We start from the raw sequence: 17,102 nt of genomic DNA, 5'->3' as shown, positions 1-17,102 counted from the left end.
GTGGCCACTTTCATTTTCCTCCGCGCGAGGGAAAGGCGTTTCTCTCTTCCTGCCACCCCCGGGGTGGGCAGAGCCAGAGCTGAGCCTGGGTGGGTGGGAAGGGAGAGAGTGGGTGATGGCCAAAGTCTTCCCCAGTATCCCCCAGGGTGGTCCCACGTTCCCCAAAATGGTTGGTACCCGCAGTCCGTGTGGGTTTCCTGGTACCTGTCTGGGAGGAAGGATGGGACAGGGAGCCCTGCCAAGCCTGGTGGGGTGAGACCCAGATCCCTGGGCATGAGAGCAAAGAGGATTTGGGGAGGGGGCTTGATGTGGAAAAGATGGGGAAGAGGATCCATGGAAAACGGGGAGGCTGAAGAAGGCTTGAGAAGGAGGTTGGGTATCGTGGGGAGGGTGAAGGAAGAGGAACGAAGCCAGAAGCGGGGGGTGAGGGGCACCCACCTGGAGGGGGAGAAGGGTCCCAGGATGGGGAGGGGGTCTCACCCTCCCCCGGGCAGCAAATCAGTGTCAGCATCGGAGCGAACGGTGCCCAAAGTGGTGGTGGGAAGTGGAAGGAAGTGGGACCGCGTCCAGCTCTGACCCTGGGAAATCTGCAGCCACCTCCCCCCACCGCTGTCAAACCCTCCAGCTTCAGGCACTGAACCTCCCACCTCCTGCATCGCAAATCAGCATCAATTCCCCAGTCCCAGCCCATTAACAGGGTCTTTCCCCAGGTACTGGGAGATGCCATCACCCCAGGGATCCCATTTCCAACACAAAAGGGGCTAGATGTCCCAGCCAAGTGTTGGGAAAAGCGTTGATTCCTTTTAAATCCCTCTGGGAAAGTCTTGTCTGCACCAGGGGGGGGGGACTTTGAACCTTTTTAGCATTTGAATCATCCTTTTGAGTTGACTCGGTTGTAGCTTTGGCCATCACCATCCCACCTTCTCCACCTCTGCAGCATCGGCCAGGCTGAAAACAAACAATTCCTTTCCCGACAAATGCATTTTTTCAGCCCAAACAGTTCCCTCAAATCGGGCTGATCCCATAAAAGGGAGATCCGCAGGAAAAAATTCCCCTTTCCCCTGGCCTGAGTTTAGATTTAACCCCGAAACTGTCGGGAAAAGGACGCCCGAGCAAAAAGGCGCAATGCACGGCAAGGGGGAAACTGAGGCAGGGTGGGTTGTGCCTGAGGGTTCATCGTGGTTGCCCCCAGCCCCACGTCTCCTCCTTGAAGCGATTGAGCAGAATCCCACAGAAAAACCTTAGACTGCGAGTTTCCTTCTTCCTCTTGCACGGAGGCATCGCACAAACATCTTCCTCACCTTCAAAATTGAGCTTCCAGCTCCCTCTTGAGACCACGCTCGCTCATAGTCCCTGTTGACCACACGTGGCCAATTAAAGGCTCGTTTGGAGAGTGATGTCATCATTTTTAACCTACCTCACGCTAACCTACCTTCAGAAGCTGAGCCAGGTTGTCCACAAAGTCCTATCAAGCCTTCAGCGAGCTTTGCCTTAAGGTTTAGGTTTGATGTTGAGGGAGATGGAGGCACTGAAGTACTCCACGTCTCCCTTCTCCATGGCTTCTTGCTCTTTCAGGTCAAGTTCAACATCATCCAAGCATGGCGAGTGATGCTTTGCCCCCACAACACCTGTATTTTCTCCAGCATGGGAGAGGCAGCGCCAAACCTCTGCTGAATTTTCTCAGGAGGACAAAATTTCCTCACCGAGGGCACTGGAGTAATGGGTCATGAAGGGATGGACCAGCAGAGTCCACAACCAGGCGTGAAGGCTCCTCCAAGGCAGTTTGAGAAAGGACCACACCCCAGGACTGAGCTTAAACAGAGCCCCCGGGCCATGGGTGGAGGGGTAGAGGGTCTGAAGTGGAGCTGCTTAGGGCTGTTTGCTCATCAGTGGTCTCAGGGCTTGGCAAAATCAACCGATTTACTGGGTTTGGAGAAGCCGAGATGTTTTTCCAGGTGCATCAAGCTCTGCTTCCAGCCCAAAAGAGGGATGGCAAAGCACAAAGCCACTGCAGGTGATTAGTCATAGAACCATGGAATGGTTTGGGTTGGAAGGGACCTTCAAGACCATCTAGTTCCAACCCCTCTGCCAAGGGCAGGGACACTTTTCTCTAGCATCAGGCTGCTCAAAGCCTCATCCAACCCTGTTTTGAACACTTTTTTCCCAGGGATTGCTGGGAAATTAACTCTGATTATGCGACTCACGTAGGTAATTAGGGAGAAAATGCAGCTTTTGGTGCCGGGGCAGCGGTTGATGGTGCTGCCGGCACTTGTGGGACAGCAAGAGGAACAAGAGCAGGAGAGAAAGAAACGTCCTAAACGCAAAAGTCAACGTCAAGCAGTCCCTCAGGAGCATCCATCCCAACACCAGTCTTCCCGTGCATCCAAACCAACCCTTAACTCCGGATTAACAACCAAAAAAAAGACACCTTGAGCACGAAACCGTACCACAGGTTTCGGTTTGAGTGTTGGTGAGCGCACCGGAAAATCATGACACCCCCTCCACCACCAACGCTTGCGAACTAATGAGGTTAATTACTGATGTTCTCAGAAAACGCTCGTTGCTTCGTTACCAGCCTCAGCCCAACGCAAATAATCACCGGTCGCTTCGGCACCCAACGGGCTTCGGACCCAGAGCTGCCCTTCCATCTCCCATAGCTTGATGGTCCATGGGATTGGGTGATTTAGGGGTTTCTTGTCTAGGAGGAAGAAGAAGGACATCGTTGTCCCTCCAGGAGAGCTGCAGAGGAAGGGAGGGGTGGAGAAGAGGACATTTACCACTTTGATGTTACGAAACCCCATTTGGGATGAGGTCTTGGTGGATTTGGGGGCTTTGCAGGAATCCCAGGAATGCTGAAGCTTTTACAAGAGGCAGGTTTACGGGGTGAAAGCGCGTTGACGCAGGCGGACGCCCAACCGACCGTGCAAGGTCAAGGCAACTGGAGTAAAGTGACATTGCAAGTCGAGAAGCAGCCGTGGGAGGGGAGATTTCCACTGCTGGAAGGTTGTTGATGAAATATCACCTTTTTTTTCCCCAAAAAAAACGTGGCGGCTGAGGGTTGAGGGAAGCTCTCCTGCAGCATCGGCTGAAGGACAACCCATTCCTGAGGGTTACGGCTGGTCGTGAAGTTATTTTGTTTACAGGGTGGAAGAAAATTCCCTCCCATCCTTGGAGGGATTTCTTGGAGGAGCTTTCTTCCAAAGCTTGGAAGAAAAGCAAAACTGAAGAAAAGCAAAACTAAAGAAGAAAAGCCAAAATTCAAGATAAGAAGCTGAGAGGTTTGTTGGCAGCTCTTTGACTCCTGGAACCGACGTCCTGTTGAAAAGCAGAATCGAAAGCAGCGACAAAAATATTTATAGCCGCGCGCCGACGCGCGGAAACGGCGGCGGAGCCGGCGGGTGGGTACGGAAAATAACAGAGCGCTGGAACGAGGAGTGATGGCGCATCTCGGTGGCTTGACTTGGAGAAGAGAGACTTATCCGTGCCGGGGGACTCGCTTAACCTCCGATCCCGTGGCTGTCACCTTCAATTAAGAAATTAAATTATTAATAAGCGATGGAACCGGGCTGGTTTCTGGGTGCTGGACACCACGGGGAGGTTTGGGATAGGGCTACCTCTTGATTTGCATGAGTATTCTTATTTTTTGGGGTGGGGGGTGATGTAGAAGCTGTGGTGGATCTCTAAAAAGCCGGGAAATTAGGAAGAATATTTTCCATTTAATCTCTTTCCAACCCAGTGGTGTCCTTGGAGAAAGGGAGATGCTCCCTTCCTCCTCCGTGACCGCTCAGAGTGATGTTTTTTTCTCAGCAGTGGTGGCAACCTGGAGAAAAATTGGTGCATCTCAGCAGCGAGACCACCCTGCCCTGCTCTACCTCCCCCGGGGCTCGAAACACCTGCAGGAAGGGGAACGGCCAACGGGCAAGACCAACCGGGGCGGAAAACGAAAGCCGTCCCCGTCATCCTCGCCGCCAAGACCATGGCCGCGGAGAGCCCCGCCGAAAGTTTCCGTGATGAAGCCTCCTGCACCATCTGCCTGGGCTTCTTCCAAGACCCTGTCTCCATCCACTGCGGGCACAACTTCTGCCGGGCGTGCATCACCCGTTGCTGGGAGGAAGAGGAGGAGAATTTCACCTGCCCTCGGTGCAAAGAAACGGCCCCGAGGAGAAACCTGAGACCCAACCGGGAATTGGCAAAGATCATCGAGATAGCCAAGCGGTTGAGCCTGCAGGCGGCCAAAGGAGGGGCAGGAGGGGAGAAGCTCTGCGAGAAGCACCAGGAAGCTCTGAAACTCTTCTGCGAGGAGGACCAGAACCCCATCTGCTTGGTTTGCAGAGAGTCCCAGGCTCACCGGCTCCACGCCGTGGTCCCCATCGAGGAGGCTGCGGAGGAGCACAAGGTGGGAGGTCTCGGGACGCGGCGCGGGGACGAGGGAGGAAGAGGGGACTGTCTTGGGGAGCTGCTCTGTGGGTTGCTCTGCTTGTAGACATCTGGGTTTCTCCACCCTTTCAATCTGCTTTCGGCATCATGGCATGAGCGTTGGCTCACAGTCATCCCCCACCTTGGCTGCTCTGTGCTCCCCCTCGCTTACGTCGCCGGTCAACCCAACGGTCTTGAAGCTGTCCTTTCCGTATCGTTGCCGTGTCCTCCTAGAAATCGCGCTGGGAAGGAGGCCAGGAGATCATCTCACTCAACCTGCTGCTCAAAGCAGGGTCAGCTATGCCGTAGGCATACGTAGGAGACACCACGTGTAGATGTAGACAGCAGAATCCGGTCTTATGGCGCTGGTGTGCAAGGCAGGGTTGGGTTCTCCAGCACGTCCATGATCTGGGCACACATGGTGTGCCTGTGATAGGTGCTGTGAAAACTGATTTCACTGAAAGTGAGAAGAAAAATTTGTTCCCAGTGCAGGCGTGTGATGTAGCCCCGGTCTCACCGTGCAAGGGTGATGGAGGGTATGGTCTCACCACCGTAGACTGGCTTGAATGTCCCATCCAGGCTTCGAGGTTGTGACCAAAAGCACGTTCCTCAGCAGCTGAACGGTGCAAACGGCCCAAACTTACAAGTTTTGGGTCAGCGCTGAGCACAGGTGGAACATGAACAGGTGTCGGTGGGGTCTCCTCCATCATTTGAAGCTCCTTTTCTGCTGGTTTGGTCCTTTGCCTCAGCCTTTTCCAACCGGTGCCGTGAATTTCGCCCTGGTTGTTGGAGAAAGCAACCTATTCTGGCTGTCCTGCTCTTCCAGAATTCCCAGAGCCAGATTATCGTGTCATTACGCAGGGAAGGATCTGAGTTTGTAGGAGATAAACCTGGATAGGTGGGATGAGAGCAGAGGGATGGACGAGACAGAGGAAGAAAATGCACCAACGAGGTGTTTCTTCTTCACTCAGGAGAAATTCCAGGCTCACGTGCAGATCCTGAAGGACAGGAGAGAAAAGCTGCTGGGGCTGAAAACGGCTGAGGAAGGGAAAAGCCTGAACTTCCTCGTAAGTGTCTGTCCCTGGGTTGTCCATCCTCTGGCCGTGGTGATGGACGTGAAGATGTGAGACGCACCACGGCCAAAGATCACATCTCCACGGTCCCTCACACGTGGAGGGGAACGTCCTCTCCCTTGGGGTAAGGTCTGGGCGGTGACAACAGCCTATCCCAGGGTGGATTTCCCCATGTCTTCTGCTCCTGGTGTGTCTTAGGAGGCACGTTCCCAGATTCCCCCCCTTTTAATACGTCAGGAAAACGGGATTCACCCAACTGCTCTTCTCTTGCCTTTTTTTCCCTTTCCCCCACCTCTTTCGTTGACTCATCTCATTTACGACTTTGTTTTCCATCTTCCCTTGTCCAAAGGTCTGGAGCGTTTCACGTCCAAAGATCACAGTCCATGGGAAATGTCCTTTGCCAGCAACTTCAGCCCAGAAATGGCCAAAAAAAATAATAATTTGTCTTAATTATTCTCTGCTCTTAAATCAGAGATTTATTAAATCACCTCCGTTGCAATTTTTCTTGACCACTTCCGTCATGTCCCTCCCTTGCGCGCCGGTTCTCGTTGCAGGAACGAGTGGAAATGGAGAGGCAGAAGGTCGTGTCTGAAGTCAAGGAGCTCCATCAGTTCGTGGAGGGACAGGAACGTGTCCTCTTGGATCGGTTGGCCAAGCTGGACCAGGAGATCGTGAGGAGACAGGAGGAGAACATCAACAGGCTCTTGGAGGAGATCTCCTCCATTGATGAGCAGATCCGTGAGCTGGAGGAGAAGTGTCAGCAGCCGGCGTGTGAATTCCTGCAGGTGAAGACCACTGGCCTTGAACACTGCTGGTGTCACCAGTCCAGGAGTCAAATTAATACTAAATACTCCTTTTAAAACGCATCTTTCAAAGGTTTTTTGGGTTTTTTTTAAATTATTTTCTTCGCTGATGACAAGCATGGCCCAACTGTCCACTTGAGTATTTCAAATCAACCACAGTTTGTTGGAATCACTGTCTATTTACACCGGTATGGGATTCATCCATCTAGTTGTACATGTCTACATCCAACACGATTGTCCAAGTCCCTTCGTACTCAGTGGAGAAACAACGGGTGCTCATGACATTACGTAGTCATCCCAACCCATCACCTGAGCCCACCTCCAGGCTCTGGTTAACCCCTGATTTGAAAAATTCAAATATATCAAAGCAGAGGTGTCCGTTAGCCGTAGTAACGTCCGTATTGGAAGAGTAGGGACACAAAAGGTGGTGGGTGATGACAAATAACTACGATGAGCTGCTCATTGATGTTGCCATGACCTCACCTAGCTACCCAGAAGATCTGCAAATGCCATGCAGGCAGATCACTATTAAGGGACTCATTTTAGACCCATAATTTGAGTTGCCCGAGGTCACCCCACAGCCCCGTAGTAGCTGCGTGTTCTTTACTATCAGGTTGACTTTGCTCCAACCTAACGCTCCTTCTCTCATCTTTCCCTTGTAGGACAGCAGAAACATCTTGAGCAGGTTTGTGGCTCCTTTCATGTGTTCTTGTGATGTTAACGGCGTTTATCTCTACAACGGTGACACTGATGGACCCCTACCCCATATGGTAGGGACTGTGTAGACATATAGGAGACAACTAGGACACCGCAAAAGGTCCAAGTAGGATGCTGAAGACCAGGGAGAGGTATCAGATGGGATGATGGTACCTCCAGCTCTGTCACAGCTTCTCCTGGATAGTCCATACAGAACTATTCCTAGAGGTCTGAGCTTTCACCCCCTGCCCTCGTGAATCCGTCAAAAAATAGGAAGCCAGCAGCTAAAAATATGTGGATGTTAAATACCAGGTGGAAGGGAATCTGGTATGAACTTCCACTCCATGACAGTCCTCTTCATGTCCTCCTTGGACATGGATTGAGAAGGTGGCTTCTTGGAAAGACAGAAGCAGGCAAGGAAAGGAATTTTTTATTGCCTGCATTGTCCTTGATGCAGCGCGCTGCTGGTCGTGGTAGAAAGCTGTTGCCATCCATGGATTCTTCTCTTTGGAAGAAGATAGATCATGGGCTTTGGGTCAGCAAACCCTTCTCTGGGTGGTCATTAACGAGTGGCCTTGGACCGAGCCTTCGCTGTAGTCCTACTATTACTTATGTCTTTAGTGGAAGTCCCAGATGAAAATCGGTCAGCTCATAATGATGATCTTGAGTGAAGGAAGCGTTATCTGAAAGGTCTTCCTTCTTTCCAGGCTTGAGAAGGACGTTGCCCAGAAGCCGGTAGAGACGTTGCCTGAGCTGGGAGAGAAAGCCACCGGTGTTCCTCAGAAAAACATCGCCCTCAAAGAGACGCTGATGAAATTTCAAGGTACGGAGAACCTGGGGAGGAGAGGGTTTGAGGTTGTGCTGGGTCTGCCCGCAGCAGGTCTAAGGAAAGAGGGAAGTCCTGGTGAAATGGAGAGATGCTTCCAACATGTCCTGCAGAGATGTAGCCATGGCAACACACCAAGAAGCAATTACTCCAGCTGATTACTTGAGAGAGGGCGAGTTTACCTCCCGGCACAGCTCGGGGAGCACCGTAGGCATTGGGATATTGTGGGACCTCCTGTAGGGTCAGCGTCACCTTTGGAAATCATCTCTCTGAACGATTCCAAAAATGAAAATTGCAAATATTTCCACGTGGGAACTTAGAAAAGGAAAGTTATGGGGCACCTGAGGCTTTCTGTCCTCTTTCCAGTGGCCTCCCAGCAAGAATATCCACACTTCAAATCCTTACTTCTACTCTGGATCAAGCTTCCTTCACGCAGTTGCCTTTTCTACTCTTCCGATCTTACTCGTGGGCGTAAACCCATTCCTGATCTGCTCCAGCAAACAGGGACTGGGATCTGGAGCATCCCAAGGTTGAACTAGTGGAAGATGGGGGGAAAAACGTGACCCTCAAGTCCTTGAAGACCAGGTCGCCCCCGTAACGCTCATCTTCTCTCTGTCCCCAGTGAGTTTGACGCTGGATCCCGAGACGGCGCATCCCCGGCTCGTCCTGTCCGAGGATCGGAAGCGTGTGAGATGGGAAGACACCCGCCAACCCGTACCGGATAACCCCAAGCGTTTCGACTCGTCTCGTTGCGTCCTGGGCCGCGAGGGTTTCAGCGCCGGGCGGCATTACTGGGAGGTGGAGGTGGGCAACGGGGAAGCCTGGGCCGTTGGGGTGGCCAAGGAGTCGGTGAGGAGGAAGGGACGGATCAGCGTCAACCCCAAGGTGGGGATCTGGGCGGTGGGGCAGTGCGGGAGCCAGTACCAAGCTCTCACCTCTCCCACCATCCCCATCTCCTTGGTCGCTGCCCCCAAAGTGATCGGGATCTACCTGGACTACGAGGCGGGGCGAGTGGCGTTCTTTGACTCCAACAACGAGGCGCCCATCTTCACCTATCCCCCGACATCCTTCGCGGGGGAGCGAATCCTCCCCCTGCTCTGCCTGGGGAGGGGGTGCCAGTTCATGCTCTCCCCTTGACCCCCCCCACGGGAGAGCATCCACTCGAGTCTCACTCACCGGGATCTGGGAAGACCACAGGGGCTCATCACCCCAGAGATGGCTTTTGGGAGGATGAGGAATGCCCTAATCCGGGATGGAAAATTCTCCTTTCTCCATCATTTGGAGATCACCTGCGCTCTTCGCTGGACCCTTTTTTCGGCTCATCGAGCTCTCAGCTGCGCGCCTGAGCGTAGACGCTGCGGACGACCACGCAAAAGCCTGGAGGACTTCATGATGACTTCACGATGACTTCACGTTTGATGGGGTCTCTGACAAGGTGATGATCATCTGATCCAAGGGCGAGATAGGCCAGACCTGATCTGGTGGAAGGGTCCTTTAGATCATCAGAAGTACCTCCATCCTTGACGTGAGCTCCTGTTGGATCAGTGCTTAGTGCTGTGTGATGTCCACACCTTCAGACGTTGTCACGACTCACCTCTCCATGTGAAGCCACCCAGGCTCCGATCCCTCCAGGGTCGGTGGCCAACGGTGGCAAATTTTAATTTATTTTGTCTAGAAATGACGGGACAAGCGCGTGTAGGAGGATTTACTTCTCCCATTACAGCAGGAGCCCAGATTGATCAGATGGCGTGGAGACATCCTGTAGATGCCTAAAACCACGAGAAATAAACCCGTTCCCAAGCCGGAGTTGGCTTCAACGTCTTATTGGGCAGCGGCCTTGGGCTGAGCGGATTCGTTAGCCTTGGGCTAGTGAATATTTGGGGGTGTGAGGAGGAGCCCAGGAGGGAATGGGGACCTCTATGAGCCGCTGAGCAAAGTCTTCTGCCAGCGATAAGCGTTCCTACCTCATGCAGGTCAAAAAAATGCAAAATTCGGTCCTACTCGTGATGCAGCAGCGCGCGAAAAAATCATCTACAGCATCCCTGGTGGTCTAGTGGTTAGGATTCGGCGCTCTCACCGCCGCGGCCCGGGTTCGATTCCCGGTCAGGGAAGTTCGTTTTTTCCCCCCACTTCTCCTTTTATTTTTTAATTTTTTTTTTTTTTTTGAGAAAAGACTTTTCCTGGCAAGACGCCCGCCTAGAAACGTTCCTTATATCCTCTTCTTGTTCCTGTGTTTTCCTACGTGTGCACACCTGCCTCGGCAGGATGTCCCCTCCGATCCGTCGCAGCAGCCAGGCACCCACGAAGCCGCTTGGCAGCCCACCTTCACCTCTTGATTTAGCAATTTTTATTTTTTATTTCTTTATGGGTGTTAGTTTAGTATTTAGTTGAATATTTACGGGTGTTTAGTATTTAGAAAATTTATTTAATGTGAGAAGCGGTGGGAAGTTTTTATCCAAATCGCGCAAAAAACTAGGGAGAAATTGGAAACGCGGTACTTGCGAGGGGGGAAAAAATAGAAAGGAATAAAAAATTAACAATTATGACTCCGAAATGAAACAAAAAGGGGAAAACGAAGTGTTTCTGCCCGGTTTCGAACCGGGGACCTTTCGCGTGTGAGGCGAACGTGATAACCACTACACTACAGAAACTCTCCTGGTTGGACTTTTTTGCACCTTCTGCCCCTAAAGTCCTCCTCAAACCCATCTCCTTCGAGGGGCTCCTCCAAAACCCACCTTATTTTTTGGGGCCGTTGGGCTGATTTCAAGAAAACGAGCTGGTTTCACGCAGGAGCTCAGAGAAAAACCCTGAATTCAGCAAAAAAAAAGCGCCAGAATTTGGGAAAAGAGAAGCGAAACCGGTCTTTCTGCGTCTTTCCCACTTCATGGTGGGAGAAAAAAAGCAATTTAATGAGTTTTTGCGGTGTAATCACGTAGTGCTGGAGTGGTTTTGGTCGAAGGGAGGGGCTCAAAGGGAAAAATGAGCTTTTTTTGAGCCCAAAAAGTAGAAAAAAAAATAAAAGGAACCTGTCAGGAGTGGGATTTGAACCCACGCCTCCACACGGAGACCAGAATTCCCAGTTTGGAGGAAGGTAAACCCTTGAGTCTGGCGCCTTAGACCACTCGGCCATCCTGACGGTGGCAAATTTGGGCCAGAAAACAGAATATAGTGATGCTAAAAATTAAGATTTTTTTTTTTTCGCTGTTTTAGGATTTTTTTTGCTGTTTTAGGATTTTTTTTCGCTGTTTTAGGATTTTTTTCGCTCTTTTAGGATTTTTTCCTTTTTCGGGGGGAGAGTTTTATGGTGATTATCAGCAGGGCAGCACTGGGAAGTCGGGAATTGTCCATAAATGAGAAAAAAAAAGGAATAATTAAGCGCCCAACGTGGGGCTCGAACCCACGACCCTGAGATTAAGAGTCTCATGCTCTACCGACTGAGCTAGCCGGGCTCCGAAAAACTAAGTTTTTCGCCCTTATTTTGGTGCGAAATTCTGGTGGTTTCAGCCTCTTTCTCTCCCATCCTCGGGCCCAGCAAAACACCAGTAAGAAACCAACACCCCAGCAACAAAAAATTGGGCAGAAGGCTGAAAAAATCTCCCCCTCGCCGCAAGTGCCGCGATGTGATTTTTTTTTGGCTTTTAGGCAAATTTAGGTGATTTTTGGTCCTGCAATGAAAAACGGGGAATGAGCCACTATGAAACGTTTCCCCTTCGGATTTTGTGTCAATTCCGTGGAAAATCTCTTTTCTTTTCTTTTCTTTTCTTTTCTTTTCTTTTCTTTTCTTTTCTTTTCTTTTCTTTTCTTTTCTTTTCTTTTCTTTTCTTTTCTTTTCTTTTCTTTTCTTTTCTTTTCTTTTCTTTTCTTTTCTTTTCTTTTCTTTTCTTTTCTTTTCTTTTCTTTTCTTTTCTTTTCTTTTCCTTTCCTTTCTTTTCCTTTCTTTTCCTTTCTTTTCCTTTCTTTTCCTTTCTTTTCCTTTCTTTTCTTTTCTTTTCTTTTCTTTTCTTTTCTTTTCTTTTCTTTTCTTTTCTTTTCTTTTCTTTTCTTTTCTTTTCTTTTCTTTTCTTTTCTTTTCTTTTCTTTTCTTTTCTTTTCTTTTCTTTTCTTTTCTTTTCTTTTCTTTTCTTTTCTTTTCTTTTCCTTTCCTTTCTTTTCTTTTCTTTCTTTTCCTCTTTTTTAATTTTCTTTTTTTTCCTTTTCTTTTTTATTTTTTTTTATTTTCTTTTGCTTATTTTCTTTTTTTTTTTTCTTTTCTTTGGTTGTGGTACCAAAGGGGGGAGGGTTAAGGGTGGGGGAGGGGTGCAGGTGAGGGCAGAGGGAGCCCAAAAGGGGGTCGTGGGAGGTTTCTGTAGTGTAGTGGTTATCACGTTCGCCTCACACGCGAAAGGTCCCCGGTTCGAAACCGGGCAGAAACACCCCGGAAATATTTTCATTTTCCTTCATTTCCATGATTTTTGTGGTTCCATATTCCTTCAAATTCTGGAACAGCAGAAAAAAAAATAAAATCTAAATTTCTGACAAGAATGACAGAAGGGGATTCGTTTTAATCCACGCATTAATATTTTCATGGGGGACACGGTGACAAATGGGCCAAGGAATTTAGAAATTCAGCTGAATTTTAGAAAAATTTACTTTCTTTTTCCCTGACCGGGAATCGAACCCGGGCCGCGGCGGTGAAAGCGCCGAATCCTGACCACTAGACCACCAGGGAGCCGATGTTTGCTGAAATTTTACCAATTTCATGTTTTTATCTCTGCATATTTAGTCTCCCCTCCCCTCTCCCCCAAAATTGCCTCCTCCCATCGGCTCGACCGGAGTGCTTTGCAGAATCTATCGCAAAAATAGCAAAAATTGATTAAAAATGACAAAAAAGAATTTTTAGAAAAATAGAAAAAATAATTCAAAACATTGTTTTTTCCCCAAAACAGCTCTCCCTGGTGGTCTAGTGGTCAGGATCCGGCGCTTTCACCGCCGTGGCCCGGGTTCGATTCCCGGTCAGGGAAAGTTTAAAAAAAATTCTTTCAAAAAAAATTCTTTTAAAAATTATTATTTTTCCTCCTCGGGGGTCCCGCGGGATTTTTCCGTGTTGGCATCGGCCTTCTTCTCCCCCAGTAAACCCTCTTCTTCCTCGTACCCTGAGTGCAGACGGCTACAAAAAATGGCCATTTTCTTGTGCTAACGGCAAATTTGAGCAGAATTTCGGTAAAAAAGGAGCTGAGAGAAGGTGGAGGTGGAGACCCATCACAAGTGGGTCACCCTAAACATCTCCCATCGCGTTTCTGTAGTGTAGTGGTTATCACGTTCGCCTAACACGCGAAAGGTCCCTGGTTCGAAACCAGGCAGAAACATGCATTTTTGGGGCTTTTTGGGGTGTTTAAAGCATCTTCTCGATTTCTCACTCATTGACGGCCTCCAGCAAAACGTTGCTTCCAAATTCAGGGCAGGAGGGCTGGAAATCAAACGTCAACAAGGGATCTTCGGCGCTGGAATTTTCTATTTCGTGATGCACACTTAAATATATCACTTTAAATATATATAAAATATACGTACGAACGCTGCGATCCTTGCAAAAAAAAATTAATATTTGGTGACGGAACTGATCCCTTTTCTTTCTCTTGGGGTTTATCTTGGAGGAGCCCATCCCCAAAATAAATTTTAGGATTAAACACCTGATCGGAGCATAAACGCGTTGTCTCCGGATGGGGCAGCAGAATCGAGTGGTTTAGTTTTTTTTTTTTTTTTTGCGTTTTCCGGCAAAATGTGAGGTTGTTTCTGCATAGTTTTGAGTGGAGGAGCTTTTGGGTGTGGGATGGAGCGTGTTAACCCTTTGCGGGCAGCGGGGCAGCTCCGTGCTGCAGGGTGATGCTCCACGAGCTGGAGAGCACCAGGTAGTGAAAATGGGCTGAAACCAGGTGGTTTTGGGGTCTGGGCTGGGAGGAGCAATATGGGAGAGGGGTGCATTTCCCAGATGGATTTGGGGTGCTTTGGGAGCACCTGCTGAGGGAAACGGGGTTCGCCCTATTCCAGAAATGGTGCAAAACCCCAAATTCACCGTGTTTCTGTAGTGTAGTGGTTATCACGTTCGCCTCACACGCGAAAGGTCCCCGGTTCGAAACCGGGCAGAAACATCATTTTTTATGTTTTTTCCCTCCTTATCCAGCAGATACTGAAGGAATTGCATCGTTCTGTGTGGGGACGGTGACACCGGGGTGTCATTTATCTCTGGTTCTGCCAACTGGAAGAGTGACCTTGGCCATGGCAGAAGAGTGACCTTGGCCATGGCCCTTGCAAAGCGATGGCTTGAAGACTCTTGGTCCTTTTTTTGGAGCAAAGGTGTCTTTATGCTGCGTTTCCTTCCTTAAAAAGAAGTTTTAATTAAGGAATTCTGTCTGGCTGTCAAAAGTAGCGCGTGTTGGGTTCCCCTTGGTTGTGTCCATTGCTTTGACCACCTTCAGGAGACCATGAAGAAAGGGATGGGTGTTGGCAAAGGGAGAAGGATAGTTTTTTTGTGGTTGGTGGTCTTGGAAGATGGGGGGGGGGGGGAAATAGTCAGAAGAAGGAAAAAGAAGGGCAAGTGGATGTGGGGAGCATCACTGGGAATGGGGAAAATTCAGGGAAACAAGCTTTATTCTGAATTCCCACAAATATGACCCCCAGGAGAAGGATGTCCAAGTTTCTGTAGTGTAGTGGTTATCACGTTCGCCTAACACGCGAAAGGTCCCTGGTTCGAAACCAGGCAGAAACACGTATTTTTGGTGATTTTTCACCCCTTCCTCTAACTTTTCCATCCCCTCTCCGCGATGCACCTGTACTGGACACCCACGTGCTCTTTGAGACTCCATTTAGGGGTTGTTTTGGGGCAGTTTTGAACCTGAGACCAGTCGAGGCGATGGGATGACTGCTTCATCCCAGTACTTATTTTTCCCATCCATAATTTTCAGCCTTCACTTTCCACAAGGAGAGGAATAAATAATTTGCATTTATACCCTGCCACTTCATCAAATCTCATCTCTTTCCATAGATGAAGAAGACAGGTGCCCAACTGACGTCACTAATGAGCATTAACAGCACTGAACAGCCCCACCTGGGACCCCCATCTCCCCCCCCCATGGTCCAGGGGCTCTATTTAAGCTCAGTCCTGGACCATTTCACCTTTTTTTTTGGAAGCTGCCTTGGAGGAGCATCTGTGCACAGTCATGGACACTGCTGATCCACCCGGCTTACCTTCAGCCCTGTCTCCTGCCCATGGACTTTTCTGCTACCCTTACTCAGGTACCATGGGACAGACCCTGAATAACGAGCCTGGGGTGGGAATTATCCAGAAACTTGGGGTGGGAATTATCCAGAAACTTGGGGTGGGAATAATCCGGGAGCCTGGGGTGGGAATTATCCACCATCAGGGGTTATATGTCAAGAAGGTGGAGTTTTTCTGCTACATGGTGAGGACCAACTTGGTGCTGTCCCTGCGTGACATTGGTTTCTCTCCTGGGATGCTGCTATTTCTCTGATTTAAGTACTATTTAAATATTTCTCAACTCCTCCTCCTCCTTCTCTTCTCCCATCCAGCCTCCAGGCTGAGTTTCCTCCCGTGCTTCTCTTAGAGCTCAGCTCCATCCCTGGATGTTGCACTCAAAGAAATGATTGTTATGCTCGGAACCAACCAACGGGTTTGTTCCCTTCCCCTCCACCCCCACATTTTGCATTCATTCATCCCACGAACGAGCTGGAAAACAACAAAAAAAAATAAGAATGAGGTGGAGGGGGAGACTTTGCAGTCATGCATTCCTGCTTCTGGATGGAGTTATTTGTTCTTGGGACGTGACCTGGAATAGCAGCCAAGATCTCGGGCTCCGCATTCAGTTAACTCTCCGGAGCACGACCCGCCGTCGTTAACCGTGGGCTTTCCCCTCCTCGCCGCCTCTCTGCTGACCCACATCGTTGTGTAGCTTTTGTTAAAGCCCTTGGCTGTTTGTATTTCCATTCTTCAAAAAAAGACTCGGACGTGGAGAGCCTGGGAGGGGAAACCGCGGCACTTCTGAGCTGTTTTCATCCTCATCATCATCCTCCAGTCTTGTTTCTGTTCCATTTGAGATATAACGTGCCGATATAATGTTAGCAGTAGTGTGGCGTGCTAGGAGTTGATGCGGATTTCCTCTGAAAATGGAGGTTTCCCTGTAAAATTAGGAAATCTCGTGTAGTAGTTGGAGAAAGTAGACCTGAGTAACGACCGAACTGTGTTCCTCTTCCAACAGCAACACGAGAAAGATGCAAAATAAATCAGTGAATGATCTGAAATTAGGTGTAAGGAAGGAATTCTTGGCTCTGAGGGTGGTGAGGTGCTGGACCAGGTTGCCCAGAGAAGTTGTGGCTTCTCCATCTCTGGAAGTGTTCAAGGCCAGGTTGGATGAGGCTTTGAGGAACCTGATGTAGGGGAAGGTGCCCTTGCCCATGGCAGCAAGGAGATGGTCTTGAAGGTCCCTTCCAACCCAAACCATTCCATGATTCTGTGAAATTCTCATGAATCCCAAGGATCAGACTGATCCCTTTGCAGCAGCATCATCATCCACAGCTCTGTATATTTTATGGAGCTACTGAGATATCAGTAATCTCCTAATTTTCACCCTTTATTAGATATAAAGATATACTTTTATATCAAAAAATAAGAGAAACTTGTGGCTTCTGGCATGTTTTCCACCCACTTGAACACACAGAGATGAATGCATCAACTGGAAAGTGAGGAAGACCTCCCAGTTCCGATGGGAAGTGGACAGAATCCCCATATTTGGGGACAGGGTGTCGCCAGGAGGGGAGGAAAAGAGTAATTTGGTGGCGGCCAGATCTTTCTGGGGTAAATCCTGGATTTTTAAGTGTTGAAGCCACCAAGAAGGGTTCACCGCTGGATGGCAGCAGCAGATAAAACCCCAAAATTTTGGGAGGATTTTAGCGTTTAACTGTTAAAGGAAGAAGGAGGAAAACACCCAGAAGACCCCCCCAACCGCAAATCATTAGTGCACCCCGATATCCGGCGCTATATCCGAGGGAAAAATATTATTTTTCAGCTCCCTGGTGGTCTAGTGGTTAGGATTCGGCGCTCTCACCGCCGCGGCCCGGGTTCGATTCCCGGTCAGGGAAGAAGCTTTTTATTTCACACAGATTTTAATTTTATAGCGGAATCAGATAATTTATATGGAACCAGCTCCATATGGAGCATCCTGGCCCTCCCCTGGCTGGCCGAGCGCTCCCGGGTGTGGGTGTAGACCGAAGGGGACTCGGTTGTCTGGAAGTCACAGT

The 17,102-nt window shown here is 49.5% G+C and overlaps 2 protein-coding genes and 11 non-coding genes across 13 annotated transcripts in view; 8 read left to right on the top strand and 5 right to left on the bottom strand.

The window, feature by feature from the left end:
- The window catches only part of LOC147525730 (uncharacterized), a gene marked incomplete at its 5' end in the record, with an annotated part of 93,034 nt that overhangs the window by 14,730 nt on the left and 61,202 nt on the right, over window positions 1-17,102 (bottom strand).
- LOC104374164 (E3 ubiquitin-protein ligase TRIM39) lies at window positions 3,977-8,951 on the top strand. Its single transcript, XM_009980213.2, has 6 exons — window positions 3,977-4,396; window positions 5,388-5,483; window positions 6,044-6,274; window positions 6,955-6,977; window positions 7,696-7,811; window positions 8,437-8,951. Exons 1-6 carry the CDS (start codon window positions 3,977-3,979, stop codon window positions 8,949-8,951), a joined length of 1,401 nt encoding a protein of 466 aa, XP_009978515.2.
- Window positions 9,854-9,925, top strand: TRNAE-CUC (transfer RNA glutamic acid (anticodon CUC)). The gene has a single exon. It is a non-coding gene; the product is annotated as a tRNA-Glu (tRNA).
- TRNAV-CAC (transfer RNA valine (anticodon CAC)) lies at window positions 10,393-10,465 on the bottom strand. The gene has a single exon. It is a non-coding gene; the product is annotated as a tRNA-Val (tRNA).
- TRNAL-CAA (transfer RNA leucine (anticodon CAA)) lies at window positions 10,842-10,950 on the bottom strand. The gene is made up of 2 exons: window positions 10,913-10,950; window positions 10,842-10,887 (listed from the first exon to the last, which is right to left on the bottom strand). It is a non-coding gene; the product is annotated as a tRNA-Leu (tRNA).
- TRNAK-CUU (transfer RNA lysine (anticodon CUU)) lies at window positions 11,191-11,263 on the bottom strand. The gene has a single exon. It is a non-coding gene; the product is annotated as a tRNA-Lys (tRNA).
- TRNAV-CAC (transfer RNA valine (anticodon CAC)) lies at window positions 12,154-12,226 on the top strand. The gene has a single exon. It is a non-coding gene; the product is annotated as a tRNA-Val (tRNA).
- On the bottom strand, window positions 12,451-12,522 carry TRNAE-UUC (transfer RNA glutamic acid (anticodon UUC)). The gene has a single exon. It is a non-coding gene; the product is annotated as a tRNA-Glu (tRNA).
- TRNAE-UUC (transfer RNA glutamic acid (anticodon UUC)) lies at window positions 12,743-12,814 on the top strand. Its single transcript has one exon. It is a non-coding gene; the product is annotated as a tRNA-Glu (tRNA).
- Window positions 13,087-13,159, top strand: TRNAV-AAC (transfer RNA valine (anticodon AAC)). Its single transcript has one exon. It is a non-coding gene; the product is annotated as a tRNA-Val (tRNA).
- Window positions 13,867-13,939, top strand: TRNAV-CAC (transfer RNA valine (anticodon CAC)). The gene has a single exon. It is a non-coding gene; the product is annotated as a tRNA-Val (tRNA).
- On the top strand, window positions 14,484-14,556 carry TRNAV-AAC (transfer RNA valine (anticodon AAC)). The gene has a single exon. It is a non-coding gene; the product is annotated as a tRNA-Val (tRNA).
- Window positions 16,872-16,943, top strand: TRNAE-CUC (transfer RNA glutamic acid (anticodon CUC)). The gene has a single exon. It is a non-coding gene; the product is annotated as a tRNA-Glu (tRNA).

The sequence above is a fragment of the Tauraco erythrolophus genome, unplaced genomic scaffold (assembly GCF_009769465.1).
Source record: "Tauraco erythrolophus isolate bTauEry1 unplaced genomic scaffold, bTauEry1.pri scaffold_76_arrow_ctg1, whole genome shotgun sequence".
NCBI lineage: Eukaryota > Metazoa > Chordata > Aves > Musophagiformes > Musophagidae > Tauraco > Tauraco erythrolophus.
Note: the sequence above shows the minus strand (reverse complement) of the source record. Positions and strands in the feature narration are given on the sequence as shown.

Excerpts from the sequence above, each read along its gene's own strand:
- LOC104374164 (XM_009980213.2), top strand. The coding sequence starts at position 3,977 with ATGGCCGCGGAGAGCCCCGCCGAAAGTTTCCGTGATGAAGCCTCCTGC. Across the intron at positions 5,484-6,043 it reads GGAAAAGCCTGAACTTCCTC|GAACGAGTGGAAATGGAGAG; the intron begins GTAAGTGTCTGT and ends TTCTCGTTGCAG. Across the intron at positions 6,275-6,954 it reads CGGCGTGTGAATTCCTGCAG|GACAGCAGAAACATCTTGAG; the intron begins GTGAAGACCACT and ends TTTCCCTTGTAG.